The 17,821-nt window shown below is 32.3% G+C and overlaps 2 protein-coding genes across 2 annotated transcripts; both read right to left on the bottom strand.

Annotated features, from left to right (window-relative positions):
- Positions 1-2,399: 2,399 nt before the first annotated feature.
- LOC123537766 (insoluble matrix shell protein 2-like) lies at positions 2,400-5,695 on the bottom strand. Its single transcript, XM_053530480.1, has 3 exons — positions 5,370-5,695; positions 4,070-4,129; positions 2,400-2,545 (listed from the first exon to the last, which is right to left on the bottom strand). The coding sequence occupies exons 1-3, from the start codon at positions 5,553-5,555 to the stop codon at positions 2,441-2,443; spliced, it is 351 nt and encodes a 116-aa protein (XP_053386455.1). The 5' UTR covers positions 5,556-5,695; the 3' UTR covers positions 2,400-2,440.
- A 3,359-nt stretch (positions 5,696-9,054) lies between these two features.
- On the bottom strand, positions 9,055-16,742 carry LOC123539482 (insoluble matrix shell protein 2-like). Its single transcript, XM_045324123.2, has 3 exons — positions 16,137-16,742; positions 15,343-15,402; positions 9,055-9,291 (listed from the first exon to the last, which is right to left on the bottom strand). Exons 1-3 carry the CDS (start codon positions 16,329-16,331, stop codon positions 9,187-9,189), a joined length of 360 nt encoding a protein of 119 aa, XP_045180058.2. The 5' UTR covers positions 16,332-16,742; the 3' UTR covers positions 9,055-9,186.
- Between the last annotated feature and the right edge of the window lie 1,079 nt (positions 16,743-17,821).

Here is a 17,821-nt window from a genome sequence, read left to right as displayed (position 1 = left end):
TCATAATCCTTGTTATATCTGAGATAGGGGATAGTCTTTGGATATATACAAAGAGACAAAGAGACAATTTCTTAATTAGATCGGCATGTCTTGTTTCTATAGATAGATAGATTTATTTCTGCATAAAATGTATAAAACATGGCATCACCATACATTATCCGTGAAAACAGAAACAAACATGATTTTGATAATGATCCATGTCAACTACATTATATACAAAGGATGACACAAAAAAGAGACATGGAATCTCTTATTTCTATTGTGGTCCTTTAAATACGAAACAGTTTGACATAGGAAGACAATTTTAAAAAATACCACAGCAATTGGCAAAAAAATGTATGGTGCACTATTAAATGCTAGACATGGACTTTTTCATGTATCACAGATTTTAGATAATCACTACAATATTAAAATGATAAATCTATCTATAAATTAAAAACATGACTAGAATATTTATAGATACTAACTACAAAATATAAACTGTCTTATCTGGGATTTCCAGTCTATACGACATGAAGTCGTGATTATTAGATGTGTTTTTATGTTAATTACTATTAAAACCATTATGATTTTCTTTAAGATAAAATGTCCATAAATGAATATTAAAGTATTATTATAGGAAATGTTGAATGCACGTTAAAATACAAAGGTTAACTGTTATTTTCAGTATTATAATGATATGAGCCGTGCCATGAGAAAACCAACATAGTGGGTGTGCGACCAGCATGGATCCAGACCAGCCTGCGCATCCGCACAGTCTGGTCAGGATCCATGCTGTTCGCGTTTAAAGCCTACTGCAATTAGAGAAACCGTTAGCGAACAGCATAGATTCTGACCAGACTGCGCGGATGCGAAGGCTGGTCTGGATCCATGCTGGTCGCAAAGCCATTATGTTGGTTTTCCCATGGCACGGCTCATATCATGTTATACTGGTGATTTGTCGTAGACATTGGAAACATCCTAGAGGCAAATTCTGCTTAGGTCGGCATAATTTATATCGTTATTCATATCTGACAAATCTTCTACTACAACAATACAGCCTAACTTCCTTTCCAACTTGGGAGTTCCAAATCAATAATACATGAATCCATAATAATGTTAGAGTTCCATAGAACATATTCTTAGAGAATTAATTTGCTTATTTACTGTAAGTTATACTTGACTGCTACATATGCCATTGAAACAAGCGTTACAAAACACTTTCTAGGTCTAAGATGCAAATGTCGCAAATATTTGAGCATCTGACGATACTAATATTGTTTTATGCAAAAGGGATGGTTTGATAAGTAAACAGATTCTTCCAAAAGTATATGTAATTTCACAGAGAAAAAGAGGTCAAATTAAAACGTTCAGGTCAAAATATCATTTTGTGGCTCATACTTTACTGTAACAAAAAATTCAATACTTGCCTGCATGTGTGTATAGATTTGTAATTTCGCCTGAATTTCTTTTACTTGATCATTCCGAAAAAAACTTCATACAGAGATTGTCACACTGGATAGAAATATTCTAAATGTTTGCAATGAGGTAATGGAAACATAGATACGCTGTCGAGATAACACGTTATAATTCTATATTAACAGTTTGCTTGCTTCAAGAAATAATAATGAAAAATAAGTGCTTGCACTGCTTTGAGCATACGTTTTAACTTTCAGTTGAAAATATTTTCCAAATAATATCAAGCAAAATGTAACCAGGAGACTATAAACAATTGCAGCCTCTTTGGAAATATCTTGTTAATTGACATGATTTTGAACGGACTGATTTATTCGTTATCATTTTGAACAAATATTATTAAAATCCGTTTGCACAAAGAAACGTCTTCATTTAATTTTGTAAAAATCTAATTTAGGAAGAGTCAAAAGTTATGAAATAACAAGTTGTCAGTATTCTATATCTTTTATACAAAATTTTTAATGTGAGGGCGAACAAATAAATATATGGTTGTGTCGCGTTTAAAAGGCCAGACAAGATTTAATAAAACATGAGACACTTGTGTTTTTCGGATCAAATTTTCTTTTTGGGTATTATTTTCGACGAAACGTTTAGACAAGAGGTAAAAACGTAGAATGATCTCACGCTTAAAACTATTTCCAACAAAATGCTGCTTTACCTGTCATGTTATCAAGGTTATAATGTAAAGTACACGGAAATATCAGACATCATAAATACTGATAGGGTAATAAAACATGTAACAAACTTTGAATTAGTAGGTTGACTGTTCATAATAATGAGTCATACAGCGAGAGTTCATATTTAAAGAATGATATAGCCTAGTTCTTTGCCAGTTGAGACCCTTGTGCGTCATATACAGTAAACTATAAACCCAGTGTATTTGCTAAAACATCACTGATCATAGTACATATACACCTAAGACGAAGTAAAACCAAACGAAACAATTCGGGCACTATTTTTATTTATTATCCTCGTTACATAAAACCTATGGCAAGAGTTTGCTACTCCAAGGAGGGTTACATCTTATATTGAACGTGGTTTTCTTCAATGGTTCGAAGGTCCAGAGAACATCAGTTTGACATTTACGTGTCTGAAACGAGAAAATAGAATAGGTAGGTAACTAAAAATACAGATCAACCTATGAGTTATTTTGGACAGATATATGTAAATATATGGGTCAAACTGTGACAAAATGTTTTTCGTTAAATTGATTAATATATAGTAGGTACTATTTAGTTATCGTAATCGGGACCTCTGTGCTAAAATGATGAAGCAGATGTCTGATAAACGAGGAATGACTGTTCAGCAGAAGAAACATTTATGACAACAGTGTTATAAAACAGGGTAAACACATGGAGCCCGTTTCACAAAAGTTTACAAGTTTCAAGTTCTGTCCTCGGTATGTATTTCTTAAACAAAATACTTTCACGTTAGGTTTTACTTGCGTCAAAACATGTCCGTAATTTAACTTTTTAAAAGAATTGTCCTATTTTTGTTCGACTCATGTTCAGGAACAGCCGAATAATTAACATGAATGTACGTGAAACGATATTCGTGGAACCTTTCACCTAAATTCTAACTCTGTCCTAAGTAGATTTCGTGAAACGGGCTCCCGGTCTTTGATTTTAAATACAAGAGAGTATTGTTCCGAAAATACCAATAGCACAGAATGGCACACTTTAATATATTACCATCATATACTTTAATATCTTTTTCACTTTACTTATTTCTTACATGTTTATCTACAGGCATGTTCATTCTTCAATACATAATGTCCGTTACATTACTGCGTTAGTGTTAACAAATCTGAACTAGAATTAAGTGACAAACATTAGGGACTTTATTTAACCTTTCAAATATGAAAATTTGAAAAAGCTATCTTTAGAGTTCAAACTATTTATGATGCAAAACTTATATCAGGAAACTAATACAGTTTTTTTCATGGAATGACATATATTTTCGTTTATAATAACGGGCGACCATTATACGTTTCATTCTAAAAAAAGTTTCTATTGCCAGCATTTTATTGATGTGTTTAAAATGGCAAAGCTAGTAACCGATAGAGATGCAAGTGTATTTAGAGATGTTTTCGATTCCATTTATTTTCTCTCTAAACGATAAGTAAGGACCAGGAAAGTATCATAGTCTGACATATTGTAACATATACGAGATTAAAGAAAACATATATTCAAAATGCATACCAAAGATATAAACACATGCTTTACTTACAGAACACTAATTTTTTTACTTAAAAAATGACATGTCATGTTTCAAACAAAGTCGTAGTACAATACTTGTTGCCGCAATAGTATTCTGTTACTTTCATTTGATGGTAATTATTGGCAATTTCTGTGGGATAACGTATTATATTTCATCCGGAGAAATGCCGAAATCGCAAACGGGAAATACGAAACCGAACGGAAAATGCCGATTGTCACCTTAATCATACCTTTCAATAAAAAAAAATTGTTATTAGAGTGCCACTATGAAATATTTCCACGATCATCCTGCTCCGAGCAATTTACAAAATACAAAATGCGATAACATATATATACTGTTTGTCGGGCTGAATTGTAAAATAGTAAAAATAGTGAAATATAATGGTATTGCTTACAATGCCATCCCTGAATCCAGCTATAAAATCCACTTTGTATATATCAAAATTAGGCTGGAGCTGAAATGAAAAAAATATATATATCAACAATTTATCTTTATTAAATTTGCATTTTATGATTATTCAATTTGCATAAAATGATGACAAAATTACATATCTATCATCGAATGTTTTGCAACAATTACACACGATTAATTTTAGTTTGAATAATTAAGCGTGAAATCAGCCGAGTGGTCCTTATCAAGTATATAAAAAAAATGAGCCGTTCCATGAGAAAACCTGTTTTAGTGACAAAAAATTAAAATTGATGTAGCAAAATATTCATAAAAAACAATCTTTTACCTTTCAAATCTGAAAATTTAAAGTAATTATCTTTACTATTTCAATAGTTATAATAACTTTTAAGTAAATCACCGGAGATATTTTGAGACGTAACGTTAAGAACGTGACGTCGCCGTGCATGGCGGGATTAGTGCAATAGATTTTGCGTATCACCCACTAAACACCATATGTTTGAATATTTTGGAACAGTTTAAAATGATTTTACTGAAAAATAACTTAACTGTATAATTTTGATTTCACCACGGGATATTTATCATCACACCTCTATATTTTCATGATGCATGGGTACTTTGGAATTTCCGTTGCCATGACAACACAACTAACATTTATTTGTTAAATATTCTACAGTATGATTTCCCTTCGAAAATGTTATTACATTTGTTCCTAGAGTTTCTGCATGAACATAAGAAAAATAATGGTTTTCCAGTAGTTTAAAATAATTATTATGCAATAATTATATCATGTACAAATACAGGTTTCCTCATGGAACGGCCTATATAAATAAATAAATAAATAAATATATAGCTTCTCTGGTCCCAGTCAGTTAAAAGACTAAAATGTCACATGTATATATAGGACACGCTTTCTTAGTGTTGTACATTTAGGGCACTCTTTCTTAGTGATGTACATTAAACTTGCTCAAGAGACAACTTTGTCATGGTAAGAATTTATTATGTTGTAAGAGACACGTTGCGTAAAGAAGCCATCTTTCTAGACTACAGACATATACCGCCGTAAAATTTACGCGCTTGTTGATCTATGTGCATGTTAGATAAAACATATTTTTTATTTATTCACTTTTCATTTCAACAAGTACAGTTTCGATATGTTTTGTTACTAAAAATGTTATATATTAACAATAAGCAAATGAGAATTGTAACAAGTACCCGCCGCCCCCCCCCCCCCCCAACCCCACCTCCCCCGCCAAAAAAAGAAGAAATGAATAAAGGAGACAAACCTCGAACCATCGTTGAGCTAATGCTGGTGCAGGGAAATGTCCACCGATGTATCGTGCGGCTGCATAAATCGAGTCCAAACTTTTGGGTGAACCAAGAGGAATCACTTTCCAACCACCTGGAGCACATGTTGAGTTGTCCATCAAAACGCAAACAATAAACGCGTATACAATAATTGGTCGCATCATGGAGCACCTGGATATAGCCCCAAAGACAAAGGTAATCGTCAACTATTTGAAATCAAGTTGAATACTGTTAAAACTTTGCCTTATTGTACTCTCATATTAGCAGTTCTGTCTAGTTTGATACGTGAGTGTAATAATTCGAATCATTTAAATAAATAATGCATGTCATCAATTAATTTCACATAAATTAATAAAAATAGGCGAGAATCTAATATGTGATACGTCAAGATAAAAGGAACCTTTAAGTAACTTTTCGAAATGTTTGCATCAAAATTTCTGAAGCTGTTTGCAGTATTGAGTTCGACAAAGAAATCATTAGATTTTATAGAAATTATATCTTTATGTTTTTTTTTTCATTTTATGTCGACTAAATGATGCCTTATGAAGATGATAACTACAAGTCATAGGTATAGGAGCATATTTAAAGTGGGGCGAAGACGGGGACTGGCAATTCAGTTTCTCAGGGAAAGTTTCCCCCGCCGCATTAAAAATACCGCAATAAAAGACAAAGAACACAAGTTACACAACTAATTTTTATCACTTCCACTTTTTCCATTTCAGTACCAATTTTTTACCACAAATTTAGAGAAAGAGGTACAATCTTAGTTGGCCTCACGCTCGCAACATTAGAGAACCCATTTCCATCCAATTATTCCTCCACATATTAAAACATAATGTAAAACGCAGCACGAATATATCTGATCTCAGGTAAAAGCTCATACTGTAATAAAACATAATACACATTTTTAATCAGTAGGTCGAATGTTCAAAATAATCAATCATGCAGCGAGCAGTGAATATTAAAGTAAAGTACAATTACATTAATACGAAGTGTTTCATTATTTTCACCGTGTTAATAATATATATATATATATATATATATATATATATACATAACACATTGTCAATAAAGACTGTGTCTAATCGATTCGACTTGAAATGAGAATTTACGCACAATTAAACACCTTACCTGTATTCTATTTTGAAAGCAAAAATGGTAATTATCTCCCTTTAAATTGACCAGAAACGATTTAAAATGTCAGATAACACCAGAATGAATTTGGTATATTTGTTTTTTCATCATCAACTTTGATTGTTACAGTCACAAATTCAATTTCAGACTGAGTCTTCAAAATGTCATTTCTATACCAAGGCATACATCCGCCTATATTTGTAACATATAGGATTTTCCCATATATTTTTCTCTGAATGAACTAATTGTTTTCAGTATTCAGTAACAAAGACCTGTCCTAACATAAACTGTGGTTTAGGCAAAGCTGTCGTATATCTATAAACATGCATAGGACTGTAGCATAATTTTTGTCGTTTTCTCAAGTAAGTTAAATACTTTCATCGATGTTAAATGTAAGTGTCGAGCTGTATTCAAAACAGCATGAAGCCAAACGATAATGCGTGTACCTTTCAGTTCTGTTATGAATTAAACTTATGTTAGACATTCTATTTTGACATAATTAGTTTCCAAATATTTGGCAAATTTTATTGGCTATGTTTCTAATCAATAATTACAGATGAATCAAAAATAAGGTCAGAGTTCTGATGAACTAAATCTTGTAGAATTAATTGGCTTAATCAAAAACTTAGAAATTTGTTTACACAAGTGTTCCCTTTTTATGAGTCCCCTACCGGTGGAAAACCGGAGGGGACTATAGGAAAGACCTCCGTCCTTCCGTCCGTCTGTCCGTCCGCAAATATGGATCTTGTCATTACTAAAATACGTACTGAAACTATGCAAATATTCAAGAGGGCAATATGTAGATTATGCATAATACATACTTGTAGGTCACAATCTAAGGTCAAGTAAAATTGTGTCCGCTCCATAACTTTTATATGCGTTAATGGATTATCTTAGTGATACATACTAACATTCCCCTTGATGATACAATGTGTAAACACATGATGTATGCTTGTCGGTTAAAGGTCAAGGTCACTATTTAATGTCAAGTAAAATTTGTTTCCACTCCATAACTTTTCTATGCATTGAAGGATTTTGTATGACTACACAGAAAGGTTTCCCATGATTAGACTATGTGTCGCGCACATGACCCATGGTTGTCGGTCAAAGGTCAAGGTCACTATTGAAGGTCAAGTAAAATTGTTTCCGCTCCATAACTTTTATGTGCATTGATATAACATCTTAGTATACTGCACAAAAATGTTCCCGATAATGTGACAATGTGTCGCGTACATAATCTATACTTTTGGGTCAAGGTCACTATTGAAATTTAAGTAAAAATAGTTTTCAACTCCTAAATACCCTGAAGCATTTAAGGCCTAACACTGTTGCCAACAACAACAAGGCACGAACACGAACAATTTGTTCCACCAGTAGAGGACTTATGTATTGCCAACTCAGTCACTCGTTACATAATTGAATTAAACTGTAATACTGACAAAATCTCGCAAGAAACCAAGACAACAGGAAACGTATTGAAATCTAAGAATATTTGAATTTCTTAATGCAGTTTTATCATTATAAGGCATTTTAAGATTTGATAGAAATTGCGTATATCATATAATACCGGCGAATTGATATCAAACAACGGCTTGTGTCAGTTGAATCATATTATTTTTCCAAGTACGTGACTGAATACGATATGTTATGTCATTTCAAAAATGATATACACATGTTTAAGCAACTGGCACAAGAGTGTGTTCAATGTGAGTTTTAGGAGTAGGAAGGAGCGGAACAGGTATTCAATTTGACCAAACTTCTCAGAGAAAATGTCCTCCACCGCGTAAAAAATATAGTATGATTTTTATCAAACATTTCTCATTCAAAAAGTTCTATTTTTTCTTTTTCGAATAAAATTAACGAAATGGTTTAGAGAGCGATACAAGTGTCAGTTGATCCCATGCTCGCAACGTTAGATCCGTTTCCATTCAATTGCTGCTTCACCAATGAAAGTATGATATAATGCGCGCGGAAATATCTGACATCAGGTAAATGCTTACAATATAGTAAAATATGTTACACATTTAAAATAAGTATGTCGAATGTTCAAAACAATGATACAGCGAACATTCAAATGTAAAGAATGACTTTGCCTCGATCTTTGCAAATGGACGCCTAATTCTTTTTAAAGCGTTCGGTGTTTTACACCGACACATGAATAGCCCTGTCTCTGTATTGCCTCTTAGTTGGTTGGGAGAAACTCAAGAGCATCTCAGATATTTGCAGTGCCTGGATAGCAATTTGACTGGGTTGGGAATCAAGACCACCGGTCCACCAACTGACAGAATCAAAATTAACTTTCATTGTTATTGCGTAGCAACAATAAAACTATACGCTATCAACAAGAGTAACAGTTTTTTTTTTTAAATAATCATGCTAATCCCTCTATTAAAGCAGCATGTATCTGACTTAATGCTATATGTATATTTTATAATTTGCTAAAACATCCGCATCTTTGTTTTTCATACAGACGATATTGAAGTCAACTACTTGTAAAAAGGAACGACAGTGCAGATTATTCGTATCATATACAGAATACTCTAAACCAACGTGTATGTCAAAAGCATCACTGACCTTAGTACATATAAACCTAAGGCGACGAAACAATTCGGTCACTATTTTTTTAATTTCTTATCGTTACATATCAGCTATGAAAAACGACTACGGCAAAAGTTTACTACTCCATGGAGGATTACATCGTATATTGAACGTGGTTTTCTTCAAAGGTTTGAAGGTCCAGAGAACATCAGTTTGACATTTACGTGTCTGAAAAGAGAAAACATCAAGTTAGGAAAACCTGAATATACTGATCAACCTAATAGTTCTGGAGAAAGAAAATGAAACACATATGTAGATATAAATTGTGAGTCAACCTATAGTTATTCTACTGACACTGCATGAAAATTGGAATTTACTTCTCAATTAAATTTTCTTAGATTTCATGTGTAAAAAATATAATTCCAATTTACTGCAAGTAAATTTGAATTAAACTTGCTTTATGTATATTTCAAATGCAGGTAAATTTCATACAACGTAAATTCCAGTAAACTTTATATCTCACATTTACTTGAAATTAAATTTGTTAAAAATAATACATGTACAAAACTCCAACTGTGTATCGGACATGTTAAGCTATGATTTCTTCCAAGTTTGACCCAGATAAGGGAAGTAATTGAATAACAAAGTAGTTATAATATAAATTTAATTCAACGTTAACTGGATGATATTAACCCATGGGGTAACCTCAAACTGGGCACGGTGCCCTGGTGAGGCATTCTGAACCATCCGCTCTTGTTGGACACCCACACACCTCCCTTAACATTATGTATCAGGGACCCAGATTATCCCCATGATGGGTCCCCTTTAATCTGCTACGCATGGGTTGATGGTCACCAGAATGCTTAAATCACAGAAAGGCAAAAAGCGACTGATAAAAAGATATGAATTGAATACAAAGAATGGAACAGTTTTTTATGTCTGACTCATCACTGTAAACTATGCTCTTATATTCCAATGAAAATATGAATAAAATGATGGAATGTTTATAAAGTATTATAAGACAGACTGATTGAATGGATGATTAATTGTTTGAGTGAATGATTGACTCATTATATGAAAATTCCGAAAATTAATTAAATTAATATAGACTGACTCACTGACTGACATCTACAAATGATATGAAATGAAAAATTATAAGACTGACCTAAAAAGTACAAATCAATAAATTTTTTGAATGAATGTGTGATGAATAGATTGATTGATAGACTGACTAAATGACTAATTGATCGACTAAAAAATAAGTCATTCTTTAAACGAATAATTGTATCCTAAATTTTATTAAGGAAATATACACTTGAGAAGAATGACTGAATGAATACTAAAATCAGCGGTTGATTGCTATATCGACTGATTGATTGAATGATTCAGTGAAAGAATGAAGAAGTTAATACATAAATAAAGGTTTGCAAATCAATCGAAATGAATGAATGTAAGCATTCTTGTGGGAACTAACTAGGTAATATGACAAATAAATAACTGATAATCAATAAGATGTAATATTAAACATATATAATTATCAGTTAAATAAACAAGGGAAAAGGTGAATATATAATTATATATAAAGCAAAATACCATATTATTCAAAGTCAAATAAATAAGTTAAAGTTGCTAAAGATTTCCAATTAATGTGAAACATAACGCAGTTAAATATTTAAATCAGCCGCGCTAAAGTACAGAACTTATCAATTAACTGCGGTCACCTTTGTGTCTGCTAGACAAGGGTATTGGTGGATTAGAAAAATCAGTCTGCATATTTACCGTATGATCTTGAAAGGAATATCTCGCCATTTCTAATTATTATATGACCTGGACCAGGTGCTAATTCATGTGGGTACCGTTATATTATCTCCAAGAGCCTGAAGAAATCATTCTCAGTTTTATACATTCATTTAGACTGTGCACTAGCCGGATTGACTGGTTATTTACTTCTCAAAAAAAAAAAAAAAACATTACTTGGACAAAATTACTTCTATTATATGTATCTTTTATGACACAATACAGAAACCAGTTTACCTGTTACTTTTGTACGCTATACAAAATTTACGAGAACCTGGGCACGGGTCCTTGTGAGGCATTCTGAACCATCCGCACCCCACCCCTGCCTTACCTTCACGGCATTAAATTTTACGATATAGACATATTGCGTAAAGTTTAATTCAATGACCTTCACATTTACTTGTGTGAAGATTCTCTAAATTCATATAAATCATCAGATTATTTTTCCAATCATTTCATTAAATTCGGGATTATTTGAAATTTTGGTTAATTAAATTTCTTTATACAGACATTTTGTTAAATCTGGCCAGTGGCATTCAAAATTTACTTGCATGAAGTTCCACTAAATTCATATAAATCGTCAGATTTATTGTCCTAACATTTCATTAAATTTGGGATTGTATGAAATTTTGGTAAATTAAATTTCAGTTTATATAGACATTGTGTGAAATTCGATCAGTAGCATTCAAAATTTACTTGCATGAAGATCCATTAAATTCAAACAAATCATCAGATCTATTTTCCTAAAATTACAACTAAATCAGAAATTTCATAATATTTAAGAGCATCTTAAAAGCAAAGTAAATAGGGGAATTTCATGAAAAATTAAACGCAAATTAAATTGAAAGTAATTTTGAAATTTAATTTACATTATATTTATATTTACATAAATTCACTTTAGTGCAATTGCATTCAAAATTGACATGTAATTTAAATTACATTTAATTTTGTATTAAATACCAAAATTCATGGAGTGATACACTATAACTTTATTGCGTTGAAAATACGTACACACCGAAAACTTTATACAGTAAATTATTATTAAATATGATTGATTAAATTGTGTAAAAAGGTATAAATGTTATTTTAAGTGTGCATATGAAGAACTATAAATCGTTCCTGTTTTAAATTTATAAATTATAAAAACACACAGCTCAAAGTTTGATAAGTAAATAAGTCTTTCAGACAATTATAAGGTATATAAAGATAAATATAGAATTTCTACAGGCACGGAGGGTACAAAACGCAACAAAGGTCAAATGGATAATTATAATAGAAAGATATACTAGAGGGTGTATATTATAAATTTCTTCAGTGAAATACATTAAAAATACGTTATGATAACAAAATCTAGTTTTTGCGCAAACTTGGACATTGCATTATGATATACAAAACGATACATGAAAAAAATAAACGCAAAGTAAATTGAAAGAAAATTTTGAAATTTAATTTACATTAAATTCACTTTAATGCAATTGCACTTCAATTGCATTCAAAATTTACATGTATTTTAAATTACATTTAATTTTGTATTAAATCCCCAAAGTCATGCAGGGTGAATGATGAAACACCTTTCAATTTGTCGATCAGTTTATAGTGTATACCGTTTAACCCACAATCGAGATCTCTGTACTAAAGTTATGTAGCAGATTTCTAAATATATGAGGACTGGCTATTCAGTAGACTATAATTGTACGGTTTGGTATTTGTAGTCAGTGGTGTCAGAAAGGATGACTTGGTTGGTAATCTTAAAAACAAGAGTTTACTGTTCCAAACATACACAGGAGGGCGAAATGGTATTCTCATAAAACACTAGCATAATGTTTATTTATATCATTTTTACTTGCCTATTGTCTTAATTGTTTATCTGTAGGCATGCTTATTTATATTGCCATTGTTTAATACATAACCTTAGGACGGCCAGCACATATTTATGCAATCTCGCGCGTGGACTTCTTTTTTTTTTTTTTGCTATCGGGGAGCCAATTTTCAGCATTTTATTACGAATTGAAATTACCTGGGCTTTAGTACAGCATGTCAGCTTTTAATCTATGAAAAAATAGTTGAGCTCTGGATAAACAGAAATCCCACAGGGGTCCGTAACGGACCAAGGGTACATCGATAATTTTGGAACTTCATCAAATCGCTCAAAATGTCATTTTTGATGTTGTCTGAGAGTGTCAGTATATGACTCAGATGTAAAATATAACCGTATTTGAGAGCTGCAGACCTAGACATTTCGGAAATATTTTCAAAATAAGTTTCGTGTAATAAATGTTGTTTCTACGGAAGCGTGAAAGGGCCATCAGACGCTAATACGTTTTAGTACGTTAAGGCTGCGGAAAAGATATACAGATTTCCTAAAATGCATTTTAGTTTAGCCATTTTTGTCTCAAACGTCAGTTTTCGTACAGACGTGTTAAAAAATGTCTAAAAGGCACTGATTTTTAGATAAAAAATGATTTCTCTAATAACCTTAGGACGGCCAGCACATATTTATGCAATCTCGCCAGGCACATGTATATTTTTGACAACACAGAAAATGATGTCACTCGACCTTCAGCTATTTCCGGAAGTAAATAAAATGAAAGAAGAAATGCTAAACTTGAAAACGAAAGCCGCATTTTGATTCGTAGATAGTCAGGGGTCACGCGCAGGGTCACCACGTCTAAATGTATGCGCGTGGACTTCTTTTTTTTTTTTTTTTTTTTGCTATCGGGGAGCCAATTTTCAGCACTTTATTACGAATTGAAATTACCTGGGCTTTAGTACAGCATGTCAGCTTTCAATCTATGAAAAAATAGTTGAGCTCTGGATAAACAGAAATCCCACAGGGGTCCGTAACGGACCAAGGGTACATCGATAATTTTGGAACTTCATCAAATCGCTCAAAATGTCATTTTTGATGTTGTCTGAGAGTGTCAGTATATGACTCAGATGTAAGATATAACCGTATTTGAGAGCTGCAGACCTAGACATTTCGGAAATATTTTCAAAATAAGTTTCGTGTAATAAATGTTGCTTCTACGGAAGCGTGAAAGGGCCATCAGACGCTAATACGTTTTAGTACGTTAAGGCTGCGGAAAGGATATAGGACGTTCTATGACTAAAGCTTTATAAGAAGCAACAATCCAAAGTTTAAATAGAATAAAATGAAGAAAATTATTTTACCCCTATAATATGCCTCTTTGAAAAAGTTTTCTTAACTCTTTCAAAAAACTTAAAATGCTTTTATGCAAGTCATCAAACGCGTTTCGAGACGTGACTTGAACGTTTTGAGAAGCAGTATGATGTCGTCTTGCATGGTTTGTGTATTGCGCGTCGAAGACTTATGTATCCTTACATTGACATCATATATTCGATATTAAGGAACTTGAAACATTTTACTAAAATATAATATAACCGTGTAATTTTATGTCATCACGGATCTTCTAGTTACAAAATGTACAAACCTTTTTTCTATTATTGTGCATGAATTGTTCTAAATTTCGGTTGTCGTAACATATCAAGTCACATTTATTTGTAAAATATCGTAAAATTTGCTTTGTCTTGGATAAATATCAATACACTAGTTTCTAGTTTCTATATAAACACAACAGAAACAACTATTTTCAAGTATTATAAACTACGATGCCGATGCAAAAATATGTCATGTAAGTAATATAGGTTTTCTCACGGTATAGCCAAAATAATTTTAGCAGAAATACAACATTATTACGTGTATATAAATTTCATTTTAAATGTGTTTTCGTGTCAACATTTTAAATTCTAGAATGGCACTAAGTAAAAGAACGCAAGTTTCAGAAATGAAAATACGAATGTGCTTAATATAATGTTTTCGATTCCATTTATTCACCTCAAATGACAAGTATTTACCGGGAGCCGATTGCATTCTGGCATTTTAAAACTTTGAAATCATTTACCCAATAAACATTCAAAATACTTACAGAAGACAACAAACTCACTGTTTCACCACACACTCTCCTTATACGAACGGATTTTGTAACTTAGAATTAATATTTTGACAAAAACGTTTCGTGTAACTGGTTGCCACAATACAGTTATGTTAGATTCATTTTAAGGTAATGGACCCTAATGACTTTCGTTAATATCCGTTCAATTACGTGTAAGATGTACGAATGACTCATTTTGTCGAAAATTTGCACACTTTTTCTGCAATTTCTCGCTGAATAATATCCTGTTTGCGCCAGGATTTCGTCCTTTCCAAATGGGGAATCAATCTGTATGATTCTTTTTGCTAAGATATTGTGGAAAATGTAAAAAATAGGCCAATACTCACCTTTACCAAAATAGGTACATGTATATACTGTACTGTCGTCGGCAGATCAACGGTATTCACTAGATTCCGTTGAACGGTGTGTATATACAATATGTGACATAAAAAAAACTGTTCTGTGATTTGGATAGCAAGATTGTTGAAATAGCGTTATTATGCAAATGAGATTAAATTTTATTACTTACAATGCCATCCCGGAATCCAGCTATAAAATCCACTTTGTATATGTCAAAATTGGGCTGGAACTGAAAAGATAAAAATATATATCAACAGATTTATATATATCATACTTACATTGCATATTGGATAAAATGATTAAACAATTACACATTTATCATCATTTATCATTTAGTAACCAAACTGATTTAACTTGAATCGAAAAATTAAAGGCAATTTCAACGGATTTTCACTATCAAGTAAATAAGCTTCTTTTTAATGTTGTACATTTCCAGATTTGGTACACACAACTCCTGATATAAAGTTTGAGAGCACACTTTTTCTGTTCTTTTTAAAGTTATTAAAGGAGCAAATTATGTTGTATTTAGAGACCAGTTGTGTTAAGAAAACTTATTGTCTGCTATACTAGAAACACCAATATGTTATTGTGTTTAATATTCCATACAAACTAGTATCAACTAATCTCAACCAATGATCAATCGAACTCCTCCTTAATTCAAAGTGAAATCAATTCTCTTTTAACTGAGACTGGTTTCACCGGATTGCAACATGGCAGGTTTGTACACAGAACAACAAAAAATGTAAATGCATAGTTTAAAAGGTCCTATTCTAGTCTACTTTTCATCTGCTACAAATATGTGCTCTATGAAATTATAAACACTGCTCTGTTTGTGTTTAATTTTATTTAGCTATTTCTTTGAAACATTACAATACTGATATTTTTAAGATAAATTTTTGAAAGTATCAAATGAAAAACACACGTACATAAAAATGTAACAAAGCAAATATATTAGAGACAAACCTCAAGCCACTTTCGAGCGGAGAGTGGAGATGGGAAACTCCCACCGATATATCGTGCCGCTGCATCAATCGAGTTTATACTTTTAGGTGAACCAAGAGGAATCTGGTACCAACCACCTGGAAAACAGGTCGAATAGTCCATCAAACTATTAAAGATAAATATGTATGCTATAGTAAGTCGCATCCTGTACCGCATATAAACTCAAATACACCTCGGCAGTCGTGAACTATTTGTAATCAACTTAGACAATCGTCCTCATTTGGCCTTTATATACTCTTATCCCTGTAAACATGAAGTCATCGGGCCAACGACAGAAAACCGTCAATGGATAATCGTTGTTAGGCCACTGTTGGCCCAATAATGATTAATAAGTATTGTAAATACAGCTGTTGGGCCGAAGTTGAACCAACTTTAAATTTCAGTCAGAGATATCTCTGCATTGGCCCAGTATCGATTTTCAGGGAAATACTTACATAGAGAAAACATCGTTGGCCCAACGTTGGCCCATTAGAAGTAATAATATAATAATTATATATTTTACAGGTCACTGTTTTATCACAAGCCCCTACAGGTAAACACGTTGTGTAGGTGTAACATGCAGTATTTAATTAAATACTTTTTTCCCCCAATTCGTTATCATAGTTTGGACTAATTAAAGTTAATACTTATCTGCAGCCGTTATGATATTTTGAACTATTTCAAATCTACTACCTGAAGAATCTAATTTGTGAAAAAAAGTTGAAGAAAAAACTGCTATAACAAGTATTTAATGTTGCACAATCATAAAATGTTTACAATAAACCGGGTGAATATTCCAGAACATGATATTTTGAACTATTTCAAATCTACTACCTGAAGAATCTAATTTGTGAAAAAAAAGTTGAAGAAAAAACTGCTATAACAAGTATTTAATGTTGCACAATCATAAAATGTTTACAATAAACCGGGTGAATATTCCAGAACATGAACTCTCGATAACCCGAGTTATGTAAGAAATCTCAGAAAATTTGGTTAATTCTACTCTTTAGGCCAGATTTATTGGTGTAAAAAATAGTAGAGGGAACTCTTTTTTTTCTGTTTTAAGCTTTATGCATACAGCGGTCAATATTTTGTGTATTTTTGCATCAAAAAATGCGTATATATCATGTACACATTGTAAAATCTGCATGTTACGCCTGTAAATGCTGCTAAAATATTTCTTTCTGGTAGAATTTTCTGTTGAAATAAAAGGACATATGAAAGTTGGGGGGGGGGGGGGGGGGGGGGCGGGGTTTCAGAACACATTTCTGCCACAGCATTCAGCGGAAATTTCTGCCGAAATATTAGTTTGTTCTGTTCGCGAAAATGGTCGGCCCAATATCAGCTGTTTCCAACATAAATTTCTGATGAACATCTCGCAAGTTTATGTCAGCGGACATTTCTTCCCAAATTTTTTACGGCGGAAATTTCCATTGCATCACACTTTACAAAAAAACTATAACATTGTAGGTTTCGATGTATATTTCAAAAACAAAAGTAAATATCAAATAGTTTTTATGATTTGAATTAGTATTCAATCGATTCATTTCCGTTTGATTGCAATTATTACGATCATTAAAAAGACGTAACATACAGGCTAGTCATTACATACGTGCTAAGGAAAAACGTGCAGTTGGAGACTTCATAAAGAGTTTTCTCTTAAAAAA

The sequence above is a fragment of the Mercenaria mercenaria genome, chromosome 18, assembly GCF_021730395.1.
Source record: "Mercenaria mercenaria strain notata chromosome 18, MADL_Memer_1, whole genome shotgun sequence".
NCBI classification, from domain to species: Eukaryota; Metazoa; Mollusca; class Bivalvia; order Venerida; family Veneridae; genus Mercenaria; species Mercenaria mercenaria.
The sequence above is the reverse complement of the archived record's forward strand: the minus strand, read 5'-3'. Positions and strand labels throughout refer to the sequence as shown.